The following is an 18,769-nucleotide window of genomic DNA, read 5'->3' as shown; positions in this document are numbered from 1 at the left end:
CATCAATCCAGTATTATTTCTGGGAGATGTGGCTTTGGCCAGTCTAGAAGCTGTGGGGTTCATTCTTTTGGGTTTATATCAGCTATCAGCACTGGCTGCGGTTCTTACTATATAAACCCTTGATAGCCAGTTCCTACTACCAGCTATCCTGTTTTATACCGCCGTGCACGTGTTTTGTCCTGATTTTTCCCATTCTTTGACCTCGGCTAGACATTTGACTACCTGACTTTCCTTCTTACCAGGCTCCATCACCGAACAGCAGATGACTATGGCCTTTGCCCAGGGAGCCCTGTGTAAGTCCAAATGCCTGTATGGGGGTTAAAGGGTGAAGGTCAGGGCAACACCTGGGCTTTGGAAAATGGAGTAGTTTATGCAAAGCCTGTTTGTGGTTGCCTTTTTGGAGCTGCCAGGTGACTTCAAACAGTGACACATGTGAGGATGGAAAGAAATTATTTCCTGACTGGAGCAAGGATTTGTTCAATGGAAATTTTTATCAGCATGGTGGCTCAGTGGTTAGCAGTGTTGGTTTGCAGTGCTGGGGTCTTGGGTTCAAATCCTATACAAGGCAACACAGAGTTTGTATGTTCTCTCTATGTTTGACTGTATTTCCTCCCACACTTCACAGACCTACTGATAAGGTGTATAGATTGTGAGCACCAATGGGGACAGTGGTGATGATGTATGCAAAACGCTGTTGAATTAAAGGAGTTATATGGTCAGGTGAATTAAATAAATCACTTATTTGAAAACAACCTGTCTATAATTGGAGTCTTCATTGTACCTAATTTATTTGTAGATCTGTTACTCCAGAGGCAGCTGGCTGCCAAAATTTTATGTTTTAAAGGGAAACTGCCATGAAAGTACACAGTGAGCAGGAGCTGTAACCACGTTCAGGCACTGTTGTCATCAGCAGAACCGTGACTGTCATGACAACCGGTCGGCGTCCCGACATCCTGTGACGGGCATGTCAATGTGAGTGTGGAATGATGAGCGCCCTGTTAGTGCATGTTAAATCCCCCTGTCAGAAATTGATAGTGGGATTTAACAGGTTAACAGCCTCGGGTGAAGCACTGATGACTGATTAGCTCATCATGACAAATGATGTAAATATACCTCATGCGTCATGAAGGGGTTAAAACGCTATTATAGCCTCATCCCCCTGAGGATGTCTGGAGGAGAAGCACTTTGTGGAGGCTCTGTGTCATAAATGATGTGATACATAGGACACAGAGGTGATACCCACATTCAGAAAATATTCATGGTTAATTCTTTGCCCATTTTACCACTTTAATCAATTAAAAAAAAAAATCAGGAAAACTATAAGACTTTGAAACCACAATCATATATTTTATTATTTTTGCTAAGAAAGTTAATAAAATAAATGACTAGTAAAAGCCAAATATTTCTGATCTCTTTACATAGAAATATCATCTAAAATACAAGAGCAAAGTCACCAAACCCCACATCTGTAGCAACTAAGACAAAGTGAGAAATACATTTTGATTAGGTAACATAAAACTGAAATGAAAGTATATTGTGTTTCTCAGTTACAGGCAACTTGTTGATGGAAACTCCTTTATTGCTTGCACAATGTAATGACTGTACGGATGCTGTAAAATAAAGAAAATAAAATCTGTATTAATAGTTATATTTTATATCAAGTAATCAGCAATAGTATTTGGGGGAGCTCTAATATGCTGTAAAGCTGAGCTTTGGCCATAATTTTGTTTTTACGGGTTGTTTTTGTATTATTCTTAATGATTCGAAAAGTCTAAACTTTTTTTCCTCTGTTTTTTATTTTTTTTTATCTGGTTGTCATGGGATGTGCTGTTATTTTTTTCTTTTAAATATATTTTTAAATTTTCAATATCATTGTTTTGTTTTTTTCCACCAACTGTTTAGTGTAACATATTCACCAAGCTATGAAAACAGACCTTTGGACGATATTACTATGTTAGAGATTATTTGACTAATACCTGGAAATGCCAAAGCAGTGCCTATTATGGGGGAAAATAGCCCTGATAATATAACAAGAGCTGTGCTAGGTCTAAGTAGCAGGTCAGTCACATGACTAGTTTGCCGCATCATTGGAGACACTGTGGCTTGCTCCATTATATTTACAATACTTAGTTACATGTTGAATATATGTCTGACACGACAGCATTACTATCTATGTACTGTACATTTGGCAAGGCCCTTTAAAGAGTCAACACTGACATTTAAGATTGCTACTTCCAGCAGATGGCACAAGAGTTCCTCTCTGTAAAGGCTATTTGCTTATATAATTTCCCCGAGGAACATTTCATGGATTATAAATCTCCTTGCATCAGGATAAATTTTACCCTCTACTCCATGGGTTTGCACTGATGAGGAGCAAACAGTGTAAAACACATTTCGCCAAATGGAGTTTCTGGCTTGGCTTCTTATCCAAAGTCACATGGGAAGGACATTTAAAGAGTCATTCTAGAGTGGGTGGAGCAGATTGGGCAGGTCACATGTGTTGTAACAAATGTACTATGTTTTACATCAGATCTGCAGCTAGACATTTTCACATCAGTCCTACAGACTTTTTATTAATGCTGGTCTTTATAAAGTCCCACTATTGATTGTCATTTTGTCACTCTTAAAGATCCTCTTACCTTTTTCCATTTCTCATTAAATCAAAGCCTTCATTGATCTCATCCAAAGGCAGTCTGCAACTCACCAGGGAATTAAGGTCAATTTTACCAGCCAAGACATCATTCACTAATCCAGGGAAATCTAGAGATGCCTTGTAATCTGCAAATACAATGAATTAGATTTTATCTTTTGAACCATTAAATATAAATGGTTATAACTGACAGAAAAACAACATTTACCGCATTGCTAGATGTCACTTAAATGTAATATTTCTAGGACTCACCTCCCAAGAAGGCTCCTTGAACTGTGCGTCCAGTTAGGAACCACATCACATCTGCGCTTAGTCTTTCTGTGTGAACGGGAACGCCAATAATATTGGCAGATCCATAGGCATAATGAGTGGACTGAATCATGGATGCCTAAGTATGAAAAAAAAATCAACAAAATCTATAGCCATTGTTTAAGATTACTTTACTCGTTTTTATTATGTATACCCCTTTTCACATGTAAAGCACCATGTAATAAATGACACTATAATACTAAATAATAATAATAATAATAGCTTCATATCCTAATGCAGGAATAAACTTCAAATGCTGCATAGTCTAATGTTTCCAGAATCCAGAAACTGTAACATTCCCCTGAGTACCGTACTAACAATGTCACTTTTGGTAAACTTTTACTTTTTGTAAACCTATAAATGATGCGCATTAGCTGTGTTTTTGCTCTCTTGGTGTTATGACATTCCATCATGAATTGATTGCTTAAATGCTGTGTGTATCCACAATTAAATCTTTGTGTTGCGCTAAGGTAGAAGGAAGAAGATGACCACCACTGCCATATGGCATAATTTTTGTTATAGTTTCTGTTAAAGGGAATCTGTCAACAGAAAAAACACTATTAACCTGCAGATATGGGATTAATCTGCAGGCTAATAGTGTTATTAACTTGCCCAATGCTGGTGCCTGCCCAATCGCTGCAGGGAGAAAATTAACTTTATTCCCCCTGCAGCATTCCAGTTTTGAGTCTCAGGGCGGCGTCGGTGCTAGTTCAGTCACTGCTCTGAGTATACAGGGATGGCGGCTGTAAGGCTGCCGTCACACTAGCAGTATTTGGTCAGTATTTGCAAGCCAAAACCAGGTATAATAGAAATATATGCACCACTTCTGCATTTATCACCCACTCCTGGTTTTGGCTTGCAAATACTGATGTAAAATACTGACCAAATACTGCTAGTGTGACGGCAGCCCTACACTGACTGACATTCACTCTGCAATTAGTGTTATAGCTGTACAATGAGATTTGGAGAATAATTGCCCTCTACTTTTCTGAATAAAGAGGTTTTGCAAATGTCTAGTTTATAAGGGTTTACAGCTTTATAGCAAGTATATTTTAACCTCTTTGAGACAAAGCCTGTTTTCACTTTAATGTCCAGGCCAATTTTTACAATTCTGACCATTGTCACTTTATGAGGTAATAACTCTGGAACACTTCAACAAATCCTGGTGATTCTGAGAAAGTTTTCTCATAACATATTGTACTTTATGATAGCGTTAAAATTTCTTCTCTATGACTTGCATTTATTTGTGAAAAAAGTGGAAATTTGGTGAAAATTTTGAGAATTTTGCAGTTTTCAAAGTTTTAATTTTTATGCCCTTAAATCAGAGAGATACTGTATGTCAGACAGAATAGTTAATAAATAATATTTCCCACATGTCTACTTTACATCAGCACAATTTTTGAAACATCATTTTTTTTGTTAGGAAGTTATAATCGTTAAAATTTCACCAGCGATTTCTCATTTTCACAACAAAATTTGCAAAACCATTTTTTTAGGGACCACCTCACATTTGAAGTGACTTTGAGGGACCTATATGACAAAAAATAGCCCAAAATGACACCATTCTAAAAACTGCACCCCTCAAGGTGCTTAAAACCACATTCAAGATGTGAAGCACCTGAAGTGTTAATAAACAGGACTTTTTGGAATGAGAAAGGAAAAAATAAACATTTACTTTGCTTTCACAAACATTTTCCTTTAGACCAGGGGTGGGGAACCTCAGGTCCCAGGGCCATTTACGGCGCTCGATGACCTTTTATTAGGTGCCCGAGCAGAGTCTCAGTGACCACATTCTTGGGCAGGGAGGTGTATTTTGATTACAACCAGCTCATTAATTTCTTCTTGCTCTGTTAACCAGTGCCAGAGTCAGGATGTACTTTGTGAGCAGAGTTTGCACGGCACCTGAAGGATGGTATAAATATCCAAATGGCCCTTGGTAGAAAAAAGATTCCCCACCCCTGGTTTAGACCTATTTTTTTTAACTTTTGCAAGGGTAACAGTAGAAAATGGACAATACATTTTGTTGTGCAATTTCTCCTGAGCATGCCGATACCCCATATGTGATGGAATACCACGGTTTGGGTGCACAGCAGGGCTTGGAAAGGAAGGAGTGAGATTTGACTTTTTGAATGCAAAATTTGATGGAATAATTAGCGGACGCCATATCTCGTTTGAAGAGCCCCTGATGTGCCTAAAACATTTTGGAAACTAGACCCCTTATGGAACTTATCTAGATGTGTATTGAGCACCTTGAACCCACAGGTGCTTCACAGAAATTTATAGCATAAAGCCATGGAAATAAAAAAAATTACATTTTTCCCAAATTAATCTTTTTTAGCCCCATATTTTGCATTTTCATCAGGGTAATGGGAGAAATTGTGCCATACAATTTGTTGTGCCATTTCTCCTGAGTACGCCGATACCCTATATGTGGGGGAAAACAACTGTTTGCGCGCATGGAAGGGCCTGGAAGGGAAGGAGCACCATTTGACTTTTTGAATGCAAAATTTGATGGAATAGTTAGTTGATGCCATGTCCCGTTTGAAGAGCCCCTGATGTGTATAAATAGTGGAAAACCCCCACAAGTGACACCATTTTGGAAACTAGAGCCCTTTGGGACCTTATCTAGATGTGTATTGGGCACCTTGAACCCCCAGGTGCTTTACAGATGCTTAATGTCAAGCCATGAAAATAAAAAAAAATCACATTTTTCCCATAAAAATCTTTAACTACAAATGTTGTATTTTCACAAGGGCAAAAGGAGAAAATGGACCCCAAAGTTTGTTGTGCAATTTTTCGTGAGTTCACCGATACCCCATATGTGGTAGAAAACTACTTTTGAGGTACAGTGCAAAGCTCAGAAGGGAAGTAGCGTCATATTACAGTGCAGATGTACCCTTCGTAAGGGACCCCATTTTGGAAATTATAACCCTTTGGGAATTTATGTACAGATGTAGTGATGATTTTGACTCCATGGGTGTTTTCCAGAAACAGGCAGTAGTAGATGTTGCTGAGTGAAAATTGCAAACTGCCGTTGTAGCGACCAGTACGCTGTAGTGACCAGTACGCTGTAGTGTAGTGACCAGTACATTATGGCTAGCTCATGCTTCTGGAGACATGCAGCTGTAAATTAGGGGGGCACTCATTAATACAGAAATGCCAAACAAGTGGGCGCTAAATGTTTGGATTTGGGAGCGGAAAATTTGCTGAATTTCTTTTGGCGAGTGAGGAGCTATTTTGCTTTTCCAGACCTTTGTGCCACCAGTAATATGGAAGCCCCCTATATTTCTGTTAATAGACAACAGATCAGAGTGGGGGCTTGCTTTTTTGTGGATTGAATGGAAGCTTTTATTGGGAATATTTTACTTAACGTTTGGGATCAGTTATACGGCGCTCTACACTGAGCATGTCATGATCCATTTTTTGGTTCCACTAAGTTTAAATCTTTTTTCCTTTTGGACTATTGGGGGCTAATGTAAGTTTTTCCCCCATTGGTAGTCTGGCGTTACTGCAGTGCTGGGTCAGCTGATGCAGGTGGTGACTACTCCCACCATCCTTTAAAAGGTGACCTGATGCATCGGCTGACTGCTGGTGACACAGTTTCTTTCTGGAGACCAGCCTAGCAAGAGCAGCTCTCTGGTGTCAGCCACGTCTAGTGATTGGAGTCCAGTTGCTTTTGTTATCTACAGTGTGGAGCTTAGCAGCGGTGTTTATAAGCTCAGTGTGGTGTTTTTTCACCCCCTGTGTGTATAATCTGCAGAGGTGAGGCTAGTGCTCCTTGCCGGCAAGTGCACTAGCCAGGGCAGTAATATGTGACTACTAGGGATGAGGTATCCTGATGGCAGTGGGGGGGGGGGAAGGACCCACATAGGGCATTAGGTGAGCGCAGGGACAGGCTCAGGTGGTAACCATCCCCCATTCCCTATGGGTAGGACCTTCCTCTCACCTTTTCTATCCCATTGTTTGTGAGTCCATTGACTTACCACCCGTTGGTTAGGGTCAAACCATGACAGAGCACTTACTTTGTGGTTTCCATCTCAATCTCTGAGTGATGTGATTCAGATGAAACCCTCAATGGATCTATTCACTATAGTGAGGCAGCAGTTACTCTGGACTCCATCTGACCTCTGTTCCATGGTTTCCTTTTTTTCAGAAGTGCAGAAAACTGTGGCCAACAGCACTTTTATGCAATCCTAAAAAGATGGACACAGGTCCTATGGTGCCCACAGTTCCTCCATCTGTCTCATTATAGGGAACCTTCCGCCAGAGTGCAGGATAAAAGTGCGCCGAGCCTCACCGCGATCTTTGGGAGGCAGAATGTGAAGATTTGGTTTTCTTTATTTTTTACGCTGTTCCTCGTGCAGTATAAGTGATTAGGTATCTTTATTCTTCGGGATTACAGCGATATCAGATTTATATCGGGCTTTTATGTTTGGCTGATGTCACACACTAAAAGATGTTTTTTATTGCGAAAACTAGTCTTTGCATCACCATATTTTGAGAACTATAATTTTTTTATATATTTCGGCCGACTGAGTCATGTGAGGGCTTGTTTTTTGAGGGAAGAGCTGACATTTTTATTGGTACCATTTTTGGACACATGCCATTTTTTGATCGCTTTCCGATTTTTGGGAGACAGAATGAACAAAAACCAGCAATTCAGGAATTGCTTTTCTTTTTTTTTTTTTCCATACCATTCCGTATGTGGTAAAATTGGTGACAGTTTTATTCTTCAGGTAAGTACAATTAAAGCGATACCTCAGATATATGATTTTTTATGTTTTGGTGCTTTTACACAATAAAAACTATTTTATAGGAAAAAATAATTATTTTTTTCATCGCTTTATTCTGAGAGCTATAACTTTTTTATTTTTCTGCTGATGGAGCTGTATGGCAGCTTGTTTTTTGGCTGGACAAGATGATGTTTTCAGCAGTAACATTATTATTTACATCTGTCTTTGGAATTATGTTTTATTGCACTTTTTGTTCGGCAGTATGATGATAAAGCGTTGTTTTTGCCACATTTTTTCTTTTTCTTTTACGGTGTTCAGTGAAGGGGTTAACTAGTGGGACAGTTTATGGAGCGAGTCGTTACGGACGCGGTGATACCAAATACGTGTATTTTTATTGTTTTTTTATTACATAAACAAATGTATTTATTTTTTCTTTATTTGGAGATTTTAAAAAATATGTATGTTTACACATTCTAATATTTGTTTTTAACTTTATTACATTGTCCCAGTATGGGACATTACTATATTACATCAGATCGCTGATCTGACACTTTGCACAGCAGAGTGTCAGATCAAGATGGGACAGGCAGGGAAGGAGGCACTCACAAGCCACCTTCCCTCCAGGACCCGGAAGGACCCCGCGGCCATCTTGGTGCCGGATGTCTTCATGGATACCATCAGAACAATGCAATCGCATCTCATTGTTCTGAGGGCAGTGCGCAGGGAGCCCCCTCTATGGCACTGTCACTACTGACAGTGGCATCAGAGGGGTTAAATGCCCACGATCGGTGCTAGCACCGATCGTGGGTGTTGCTGTGGGGTGTCAGCTGTCACATACAGCTGAGCTGACACCCGCATGTGATTGCCGCAGTGCTCAGTGTGAGGCTGCGGCAATCGCGGCGCGTACTAGTACTGCTCTAGGCAGAAATGCACCTCCTGCAGAGCCGTACTAGTACGGCGCATGTCGCGAAGGGGTTAATATTTATTGAAATAATATGAATCTACAGAATTTAAAGGCAAGGTGTTGTTAAAAAATAACCTACTGTTTAATCAGATTTTTATCTTAGATGTTTTTTTCAATGGTTGTTAATGTTTCTTGGGTTTTTTTTCCATATTTTAATCTGCATTGAAAAAAGTTCATGCAGTTTTCATACTGGTAACTGGGGCTATTCTTTATACTTTCTGTTCTTTAAAAAAATCCACATTCACAATAGCAGCAATAGACTGACTCAGACCCTACGCCATTGTATTGAAGCATTTAATGAGAGAGTGCAAAGATCATTCTGAAGGGAGGGGAGCAGGGCAAGCTGTGAAATCACCATTTTGAATGATGGGTTTTGTGTTAATGAGAGTCACAGTATGTTAACCCTCAGTTCTTGGTTATAAAGTGGGTCCTGAGTGAGGGATCCCTTTCTCTGATGTCTATAGATCCTAGTAGAACCTATATCAAGTGGTTATTGCATTAAGATGAACATTTTTTTCAGTCATTGCCTCAAAACTGTTGTAGCAGTTAGTGCCTACAGATTGTGAGTAGCTGTTTCTTATGGTTCTCCAGTGCTGTTTGGGTGCTATTTAGGTCAACTCCATTGAGGCAGAGCTGTGACATGTGAGTGCAGTTTAGCTATACTGCCTACGGGCAAACTGAGGTAGTCTGAGACACATCTCCATTGTTGGTTCATGCTCCTCTCCAGGCAGCCCTGCCTCCTAAGACAGACAGTTATGAATACAGTGTCAGATATTACCCAGAATAACAGTGAGGAGTGGGATGACATGTATTACAGGAAGGATGAAATACTACAAAGTACATATATACAGCTCTGGCAAATATTAAGAGACCACGGCAAAATGTTCAGTTTGTCTGATTTTCTCTTTATAGGTATATTTTTGAGTAAAATGTAAATTGTTCATTTATACTATAAACTTCTGACAACATGACTCCGAATTTCCAAGCAATAATTTTTCTATTTTTTCCTGACAAAGAAAAATTGCCAAAATAAAAAAAACAGTGCTTTTAGAGCTCAAATAATGCAAAGAAAACAAGTTCATAATCATTTAGAAACAACAATACTAATGTTTTAACTCAGGAAGAGTTCAGAAATCAATAATTTTTGGAATAACCATGATTTTTAATCACAGCTTTCATACGTCTTGGCATGCTTTCCACCAGTATTTCACACTGCTCCTGGTGCAAAAATGTAAGCACTGCAGTTCTTCTTTTTTTTATGACTTGACTATCCATCATCCTCTTGATTAAATTCCAGAGGTTTTCAGTGTGGTTCAAGTCCGGAGATTGGGCTGCCCATGACAGGGTTTTGATGTGGTGGTCTCTTATGTTTTGCTAGAGCTGCAAACATACAGTGGGGCAAAAAAGTATTTAGTCAGTCAGCAATAGTGCAAGTTCCACCACTTAAAAAGATGAGAGGCGTCTGTAATTTACATCATAGGTAGACCTCAACTATGGGAGACAAAACTGAGAAAAAAAAATCCAGAAAATCACATTGTCTGTTTTTTTAACATTTTATTTGCATATTATGATGGAAAATAAGTATTTGGTCAGGAACAAACAATCAAGATTTCTGGCTCTCACAGACCTGTAACTTCTTCTTTAAGAGTCTCCTCTTTCCTCCACTCATTACCTGTAGTAATGGCACCTGTTTAAACTTGTTATCAGTATAAAAAGACACCTGTGCACACCCTCAAACAGTCTGACTCCAAACTCCACTATGGTGAAGACCAAAGAGCTGTCAAAGGACACCAGAAACAAAATTGTAGCCCTGCACCAGGCTGGGAAGACTGAATCTGCAATAGCCAACCAGCTTGGAGTGAAGAAATCAACAGTGGGAGCAATAATTAGAAAATGGAAGACATTCAAGACCACTGATAATCTCCCTCGATCTGGGGCTCCACGCAAAATCCCACCCCGTGGGGTCAGAATGATCACAAGAACGGTGAGCAAAAATCCCAGAACCATGCGGGGGGACCTAGTGAATGAACTGCAGAGAGCTGGGACCAATGTAACAAGGCCTACCATAAGTAACACACTACGCCACCATGGACTCAGATCCCGCAGTGCCAGACGTGTCCCACTGCTTAAGCCAGTACATGTCCGGGCCCGTCTGAAGTTTGTTAGAGAGCATTTGGATGATCCAGAGGAGTTTTGGGAGAATGTCCTATGGTCTGATGAAACCAAACTGGAACTGTTTGGTAGAAACACAACTTGTCGTGTTTGGAGGAAAATGAATACTGAGTTGCATCCATCAAACACCATACCTACTGTAAAGCATGGTGGTGGAAACATCATGCTTTGGGGCTGTTTCTCTGCAAAGGGGCCAGGACGACTGATCCGGGTACATGAAAGAATGAATGTGGCCATGTATCGTGAGATTGAGTGCAAACCTCCTTCCATCAGCAAGGGCATTGAAGATGAAACGTGGCTGGGTCTTTCAACATGACAATGATCCAAAGCACACTGCCAGGGCAACGAAGGAGTGGCTTCGTAAGAAGCATTTCAAGGTCCTGGAGTGGCCTAGCCAGTCTCCAGATCTCAACCCTATAGAAAACCTTTGGAGGGAGTTGAAAGTCCGTGTTGCCAAGCGAAAAGCCAAAAACATCACTGCTCTAGAGGAGATCTGCATGGAGGAATGGGCCAACATACCAACAACAGTGTGTGGCAACCTTGTGAAGACTTACAGAAAACGTTTGACCTCTGTCATTGCCAACAAAGGATATATTACAAAGTATTGAGATGAAATTTTGTTTCTGACCAAATACTTATTTTCCACCATAATATGCAAATAAAATGATTAAAAAACAGACAGTGATTTTCTGGATTTTTTTTTCTCAGTTTGTCTCCCATAGTTGAGGTCTACCTATGATGTAAATTACAGACGCCTCTCATCTTTTTAAGTGGTGGAACTTGCACTATTGCTGACTGACTAAATACTTTTTTGCCCCACTGTATATCAGGGATAAAAATAAATTATCAGCTAATTGTCACAAATATACTGGGGCAAAAGAGCCTTGGCAAGGGGAAGCTTGGGATTCCTTTGAAAGATACTTAGAGAAAAGAATACGTAATTGATTAAAGCATTAGTTATCACCCTAAAACATTATTGTGCCTATACTAATCACTATATTTACACTATCTAGGAAAGGAACTGCTAAATTCTCTATCTCCTCAGTGTAAAATTGGAATCTGTGGATTGGTTTCTAAAACTTCAGTATCTTCGTATGAACGAAATCTTACCATCACATCAACCTTGCCAATGCATTCAAATCCATAATCAGCACCTCCATCGGTCATCTCTGTTATGACTTCATGTATTGGTTTGGAACAATCTTTTGGATTCACACAGTCAGTGCATCCCAGCTCTTTAGCTTTGGGAAACTTAGTTGGATTGATGTCAACTCCAATTATCTTTCTGGCACCAGCAACTTTGCAGGCCATGACAGCTGACATGCCTATTCCGCCAAGACCAAACACCACACAAGAGCTTCTTGGCTGCACCTGCCAAAAAATAAAAGAAGAAACAGATCAGCCCAATTCACTTTTCAGTTATCCTTGGACAAGAGTGGTCGATCTCAAGAAAAAACTTTACTTTTCAGAAATACAGATATTCAGGTACGGTAATTTTTGTATTTTTAATTTTTAGTAGTATTTTCACTTTAATAATGGATATATTTGCCCCTAGTGTACTGATCTGCTGCATTCTGACAACATAAGGGTTAAGTACACTCAGGTACTGTATTATACATATATCACCTACTTTTGCAGTGTTGAGAACTGTTCCATAACCTGTAGAAAATCCGCAGCCGATCAGGCACACTTGGTCCAGAGGAGCACGTTTGTCAACTCTACAAATGGCAAATTCATCCACAACAGTATATTCGGTAAAGGTACTTGTGGTCATGAAGTGGTGGATCATTTTCCCCTTGATAGAAAATCGGGAGGTTTTGTCACGCATGAGCCCAACATTTTTTCCAAGACTAAAGACAAATACAAATTAGTTAAGAATCAAAATATATGTATCTAAAAACTATTCTAAGTAAAAATGCAGTCATTTTGCATTGCTTACATAGCTCTAACATTCTGTGACGCCAGGGCCGGACTGGCCATCGGGCACTTCTGGCAAATGCCAGAAGGGCCGGTGCCAGTAGTGGGCCACTCGATCCGCCTCTCCCCGCCCCCGCATTCAACTATACCGGCGTATAGACGCCGGTACAGTTGAACGCAATGATGGAGGAGAGAGCGTCTACAGACGCTCCCTCTCCCATCATTCCCCGCTCTGCCTCTGACACTGCGGGTGCGCGATGATGTCATATCATCGCGCACCTGCTGTGTCCCCCGGGCAGACTGCAGCTGCTGAGACAGGAGCAGGAACCAGGAAGCAACGCTGGCATGAGGAGAGGTGAGGACTGAGGAGAGTTTTTTTTGTTTTTTTTTTACTGGACTGTGGGCCATTCTCGGGGGGGTGGAGGAAGAGAAGAGATGCGGGCTGTGCTCTGTGCTGTATACTACTGTGTGGGCTGTGCTATATATAGTACTCTGTGGGCTGTGCTATATATATTACTCTGTGGGGTGGGCTGTGCTGTATTTAGTGCTCTGTGGGCTGTGCTGTATTTAGTGCTCTGTGGGCTGTGCTGTATATAGTACTCTGTGGGCTGTGCTGTATATAGTGCTCTGTGGGCTGTGCTGTATATAGTGCTCTGTGGGCTGTGCTGTATATAGTGCTCTGTGGGCTGTGCTGTATATAGTACTCTGTGGGCTGTGCTGTATATAGTACTCTGGGCTGTGCTGTATATAGTACTCTGGGCTGTGCTGTATACTACTGTTTGGTCTGTGCTGTATACTACTGCGTGGGCTGTGTTATCTACTAAATGCGCTGTGCTATATTATGCAGGCTGTGCTATATACTATACGGTTTGTGCTATATACTATGCTGGCTGTGCTACAGTTATATGAAAAAGTTTGGGCACCCCTATTAATCTTAAGCTTAATGTTTTATAAAAATTGTTTTTTTTTGCAACAGCTATTTCAGTTTCATATATCTAATAACTGTTGGACACAGTAATGTTTCTGCCTTGAAATGAGGTTTATTGTACTAACAGAAAATTTGCAATCTGCATTCAAACAAAATTTGACAGGTGCATAAGTATGGGCACCCTTATCATTTTCTTGTTTTAAATACTCCTACCTACTTTTTACTGACTTACTAAAGCACTTTTTTTGGTTTTGTAACCTCAGTGAGCTTTGAACTTCATAGCCAGGTGTATGCAATCATGAGAAAAGCTACTTAAGGTGGCCACTTGCAAGTTGTTCTCCTGTTTGAATCTCCTCTGAAGAGTGGCATCATGGGCTCCTCAAAATGCAGTGTTCAAATATGTTGAGATCGGACAACACTGGGCACAACTATTATGGAAACTAATAGTGAACTAATGTATCCTATGTCTGCAACATACAGTCAAGGTCAAAAAATGTTGGCACCTTTGAAATTATACCACAAAATTAGGTATTTTTCCCAGAAAATTATTGCAGAAAGACAATTTTTGTTATACACATGTTCCTTTGTGTGTATTGGAACAACACCAAAAAAGAGAAAAAAGGCAAATTGGACATAATTTCACACAAAACCTCCAAAATGGGCTGTACACAATGTTGACACCTTCTACTTAATATTTGGTTGCACACCCTTTGGAATAAATAACTGCAATCAATCACTTCCTATAACCATCAACAAGCTTCTTACACCTCTCAACTGGAATTTTGGACCACTCTTCTATTGCAAACTGCTCCAGGTCTCTCATATTTGAAAAGTGCCTTCTTTCCACAGTTGGTCAATGGGATTTAGATCCAGATTTATTGCTGGCCACTTCAGAACTCTCCAGCGCTTTGTTACCGTTCATTTCTGGGTGCTTCTTAAAGTTTGTTTGGTGTCATTGTCCTGCTTAAAGACTCATGACCTGGGATGAAAATCCCTGCTTTCTGACACTGGGCACTACATTCCAACCCAAAATCTGTTGGTAATCTTTAGTTTTCTTAATGCCTTGCACACAGTCAAGGCATCCAGTAAAAAAAGGCATCAAAACAACCCCAAAACATCTTTGAACCTCCACCATAAACTTTGGCAAACTGCAACCTAGCTTGTTTATGTCTCTGTGTCAGCAGTATGGTCCTCCAGGGTCTCCTGTCAGTATTTCATTTAATTCAAATGTCTACGGATAGCTCAAGCTGACACCGATGCACCTTGAGCCTGCAGGACAGCTTAGATCTCTTTGGAACTTGATTGGGGCTGCTCATCCACCATCCCGGCTATACTGTGTTGCAACCTTTCATCAAACTTTATCTGTCATCCACATCCTTTTGTAATAGCTACAGAGCCATGGGTTGTAAACTGGATAATGTTGCGCACCGTGGACAAAGGAACTTCATTATCTCTAGAGATGGACTTGTAACCTTGAGATTGTGTATATTGTTCAACAATTTGGTTCTCAAGTCCCCAGACAGTTCTGTTCTCCTCTTTCTGTTCTCTCAAATACAAAGTTTGAGTGATTGTCTTCTCTTTTTATCTGATTTCAGGTGTGATTTTCATATTGTCCACATCTGTTGCTTGCCACAGGTGAGTTAGAAAAAGCATCACAGCAAACTTGCTTACCCACAATTTTAGAAAGGTGCAAACAATTTTGTCTGGGCAATTTTGCCCTTTTTTCTGTGTTTTTTTGTGCTGATACAATACTTAAAAAGGAAATAAACATGTGTATAACAAAACATTTGTAATTGAAATAATTTCCTGGGAGAAATACTTCATATTCTTGAACAATTTCAAGGGTGCCAACACTTTCAGACATAACTGTATATACTTTGCCAAGGTCAAAGGTTTTCACATCTTCAGGGATCATAAAGGGGTCTACTAGTACTATCCACATGAATCCAGCCCAAAACATGACTCCACTTGCTGACATTGCAGGGTTGTTGTGACATGGGGCACACATATACAGGGTGAGCCATTTATATGGATACACCTAAATAAAATGGGAATGGTTGGTGATATGAACTTTCTGTTTGTGGCACATTACTATTACTATATGGGAGGGGGAAACTTTTCAAGATGGGTGGTGACCATGGCGGCCATTTTGAAGTTGGCCATTTTGGATCCAACTTTATTTTTTTCAATGGGAAGAGGGTCTTGTGACACATCAAACTTGTTGAGAATTTCACAAGAAAAACAATGGTGTGCTTGGTTTTAACGTAATTTTATTCTTTCGTGAGTTATTTACAAGTTTCTCTTTGTTTACAGCCATTGATATGTCACAGAGGTTAACACGTGAGGAGCGATAGAAATGGTGTTGATGTCTGTTGAACGCAGTACCCGGGTAATTGCAGCAGATTTCAATGCAAGACACCCTTTGCAAGAAAACTGTCACCATTCCCATTTTATTTAGGTGTAACCACCCAAAAAAGTTTGTCACCCTTTGGTGATCCCACTGGTCTTCTTGGGGACAGTTTATTATTCTATGCTGTATGCAGATGAGTTTTTGAATGTGTTATTGGCCAATGAGATTGACCAGTTTCTCTTGGATCTAATCACCAAGCGGTGAATAACATATTGGGAAATAATGAAACATTAAAGAGAAAATAACATACTCATTTTTTTCACAGAAGTTGCTGTCTTCATGGAGGCAGGCTTTACACTGCATGCACATTGGACTGCACAACAAAATAACATGATCTCCTAAAATAAAGATAGATATAATAAAGATAATTGTTAATATGGTAACAGTAATGACTCTTGTGAGTTCTAAATAATTGAAAAGCTCTCTTTTTCAATAAAGTAAATATAATGTGCCACAATTTCCTCAAATGGTACAGAGACTCCTGATAATAATGTCAGGATTAGGGTTGAGCGACTTTGACTTTTTTAGGGTCGAGTCATGTTTCGCGAAACCCGACTTTTTGAAAAGTCGAGTCGGGCGAAATCGGCCGATTACTGCGAAAAGTCGAGGATCGGCCGGAACACGGGACCCTATGCACGTCAATGGGGGACATTTTTTTTTTCTCTCTCTCTCTCTCTCTCTCCTCCGTCCCAGCACAGAAAATCTCGTGTTACACATTGCAAATCCCTACTGCGCACAAGCGATAAAATGATGATAGGCGTGCACGCCCCTAACCCCTATGTCATCACTCTGCCCATGCTCCTTCATTGGCTGAAAAAATGGCGCTAAACGCATCATACGAAACGCGACTTTGGCGCCAAGATCGCGTACCGCATGGCCGACCCCACACAGGGATCGGGTCGGGTTTCATGAGACGCCGACTTTGCCAAAAGTCGGCGACTTATGAAAATGACCGATCCGTTTCGCTCAACCCTAGTCAGGATACTAGGTTTGTGTGTATTGTGCTATGGATGTGACTAACTACTTTGGGGGTGAATACAAGCGGCCATTTAGGAATTTATTGATGTGTTTGTGTATTAAGTAGGTTCAAGTCAACATTAGTCGCAAAGTGATTAAAGTACATCTTGATATCCATATGCACAGCCCACTGAGAAAATTGAAATTGTGAGAACCTGTATGTTTAAGAAGAATTGCAGACATTTGTTGCATTGATTTTAGCATATCAGTTTAATCAGTTACCTGGCTGAACTTTGAATACACCTTCCCCAACACTCTCAACAATTCCAGCTCCCTCATGCCCCAAAATTACAGGAAAATTTAGACTAGCCATTCCACCGCTCAGGGCATGGTCGTCAGTGTGGCAAATTCCACTTGCACAAACCTGTAAAACAAACATTTTAGTTAGCATAATGGAGCCAGTTATTTTTCTCAGTCTACCAGTAGAACATACACTGTGTATCGTCCTCTGGTTCACTAGCTATATTGGTTACCTGGAATGCCAACCTAAAGCTATAAATCGGTACCCAGCTGGGCACGCCATGATTGGCAGTTGTCATTAAAATAAGTAGAGCTTCACTTAGAGCAGGATGGTACAAGGGTATATTCACATGGTCAGGGTTTGCACTATTCAAATCTCCATGGGACATAAGTAGAGATGGGTGAATCGATCTACAGGGCCCTGGTCCAATGGCCACATGGGAAGCACTACAAATTGCTTCTTACCTGTAGGAATACCTGGGGCTTCTGACTTGTAAGCCTGGCATGACTTTATATACTGTACGTAGCCAACGAGTGGTAACCCAGAGAGTATATCAATTGATGTAGCAGTTAGTGTTGAAAATTGACTTATTAAATCTGTGTAAAATATAGACCACATGAAGCCCAAAGTGCAATGTGCAAGGACAAACATACAAATAAAGTGTATGGTGTGCACAATAGTTTCCAATTTCCTTCTATTACTCTCCAGTATATTACTGTGGCACGAGTTAATTTGGAGATATCTAGATGCTTTTTACCTATTCAACATCCAAGCTGAACCACCTCTACAAGCTATATGCCAGGTTCTGCTATCTTGGAACTAGGCATGATGTTATTATTGCGCATACTTGTTATGGATCCCAATGGCTAGGGGATCGCACTGGACAAGCAAAAAATAACTCAAATAACGGACGAGCTCTAGGGTGATGGAACCTGGGCTGACCGCTGCCCTACTCCTGACAAACACAACTAGAAATAGCCAGGGAGCGTGCCTACGTTGATTCTAGACGCCTCGCGCCAGCCTAAGAGCTAACTAGCACTGCAGAGAAAATAAAGACCTAACTTGCCTCCAGAGAAATAAACCCCAAAGGTATAGTTGCCCCCCACATGTATTGACGGTGAAAATGAGAGGAAGGCACGCACATAGATATGAAAATAGAGTTAGCAAAACGAGGCCCGCTATAACTAGAAAGCAAAAGGATACAAAAGGGGTCTGAGCGGTCAGCAAAAAACCCTAATCAAAAACCATCCTGAGATTACAAGCACCCATGTGCCAACTCATGGCACATGGGGAGCACCTCAGCCCACTAGAGCTTCCAACTAGCATAGAGTAATATTTAGCAAGCTGGACAAAAAACAAAACAACTGAAAAGCATAACTTAGCTTATCCTGAGAGATCTGGAAGCAGGTAGTCAGAACCAAACTGAGC

The 18,769-nt window shown here is 40.5% G+C and overlaps 1 protein-coding gene across 1 annotated transcript in view; it reads right to left on the bottom strand.

The window, feature by feature from the left end:
• Positions 1-1,326: 1,326 nt before the first annotated feature.
• LOC143788229 (alcohol dehydrogenase 1-like) overlaps positions 1,327-18,769 on the bottom strand; it is a 35,940-nt gene continuing 18,497 nt past the window's right edge. Inside the window, exons 3-9 of the mRNA XM_077277743.1 lie at positions 17,323-17,464; positions 16,334-16,421; positions 12,459-12,678; positions 11,939-12,199; positions 2,903-3,038; positions 2,640-2,778; positions 1,327-1,610 (exon numbers count right to left, since the gene is read on the bottom strand). Of these exons, the coding sequence (XP_077133858.1) occupies positions 1,577-1,610; positions 2,640-2,778; positions 2,903-3,038; positions 11,939-12,199; positions 12,459-12,678; positions 16,334-16,421; positions 17,323-17,464 (1,020 nt within the window). The 3' untranslated portion in view covers positions 1,327-1,576. The remainder of the gene's footprint in view (positions 1,611-2,639; positions 2,779-2,902; positions 3,039-11,938; positions 12,200-12,458; positions 12,679-16,333; positions 16,422-17,322; positions 17,465-18,769) is intronic.

The sequence above is a fragment of the Ranitomeya variabilis genome, chromosome 1 (genome assembly GCF_051348905.1).
Source record: "Ranitomeya variabilis isolate aRanVar5 chromosome 1, aRanVar5.hap1, whole genome shotgun sequence".
Lineage (NCBI taxonomy): Eukaryota > Metazoa > Chordata > Amphibia > Anura > Dendrobatidae > Ranitomeya > Ranitomeya variabilis.
This window is presented reverse-complemented; position numbering and strand designations above follow the sequence as displayed.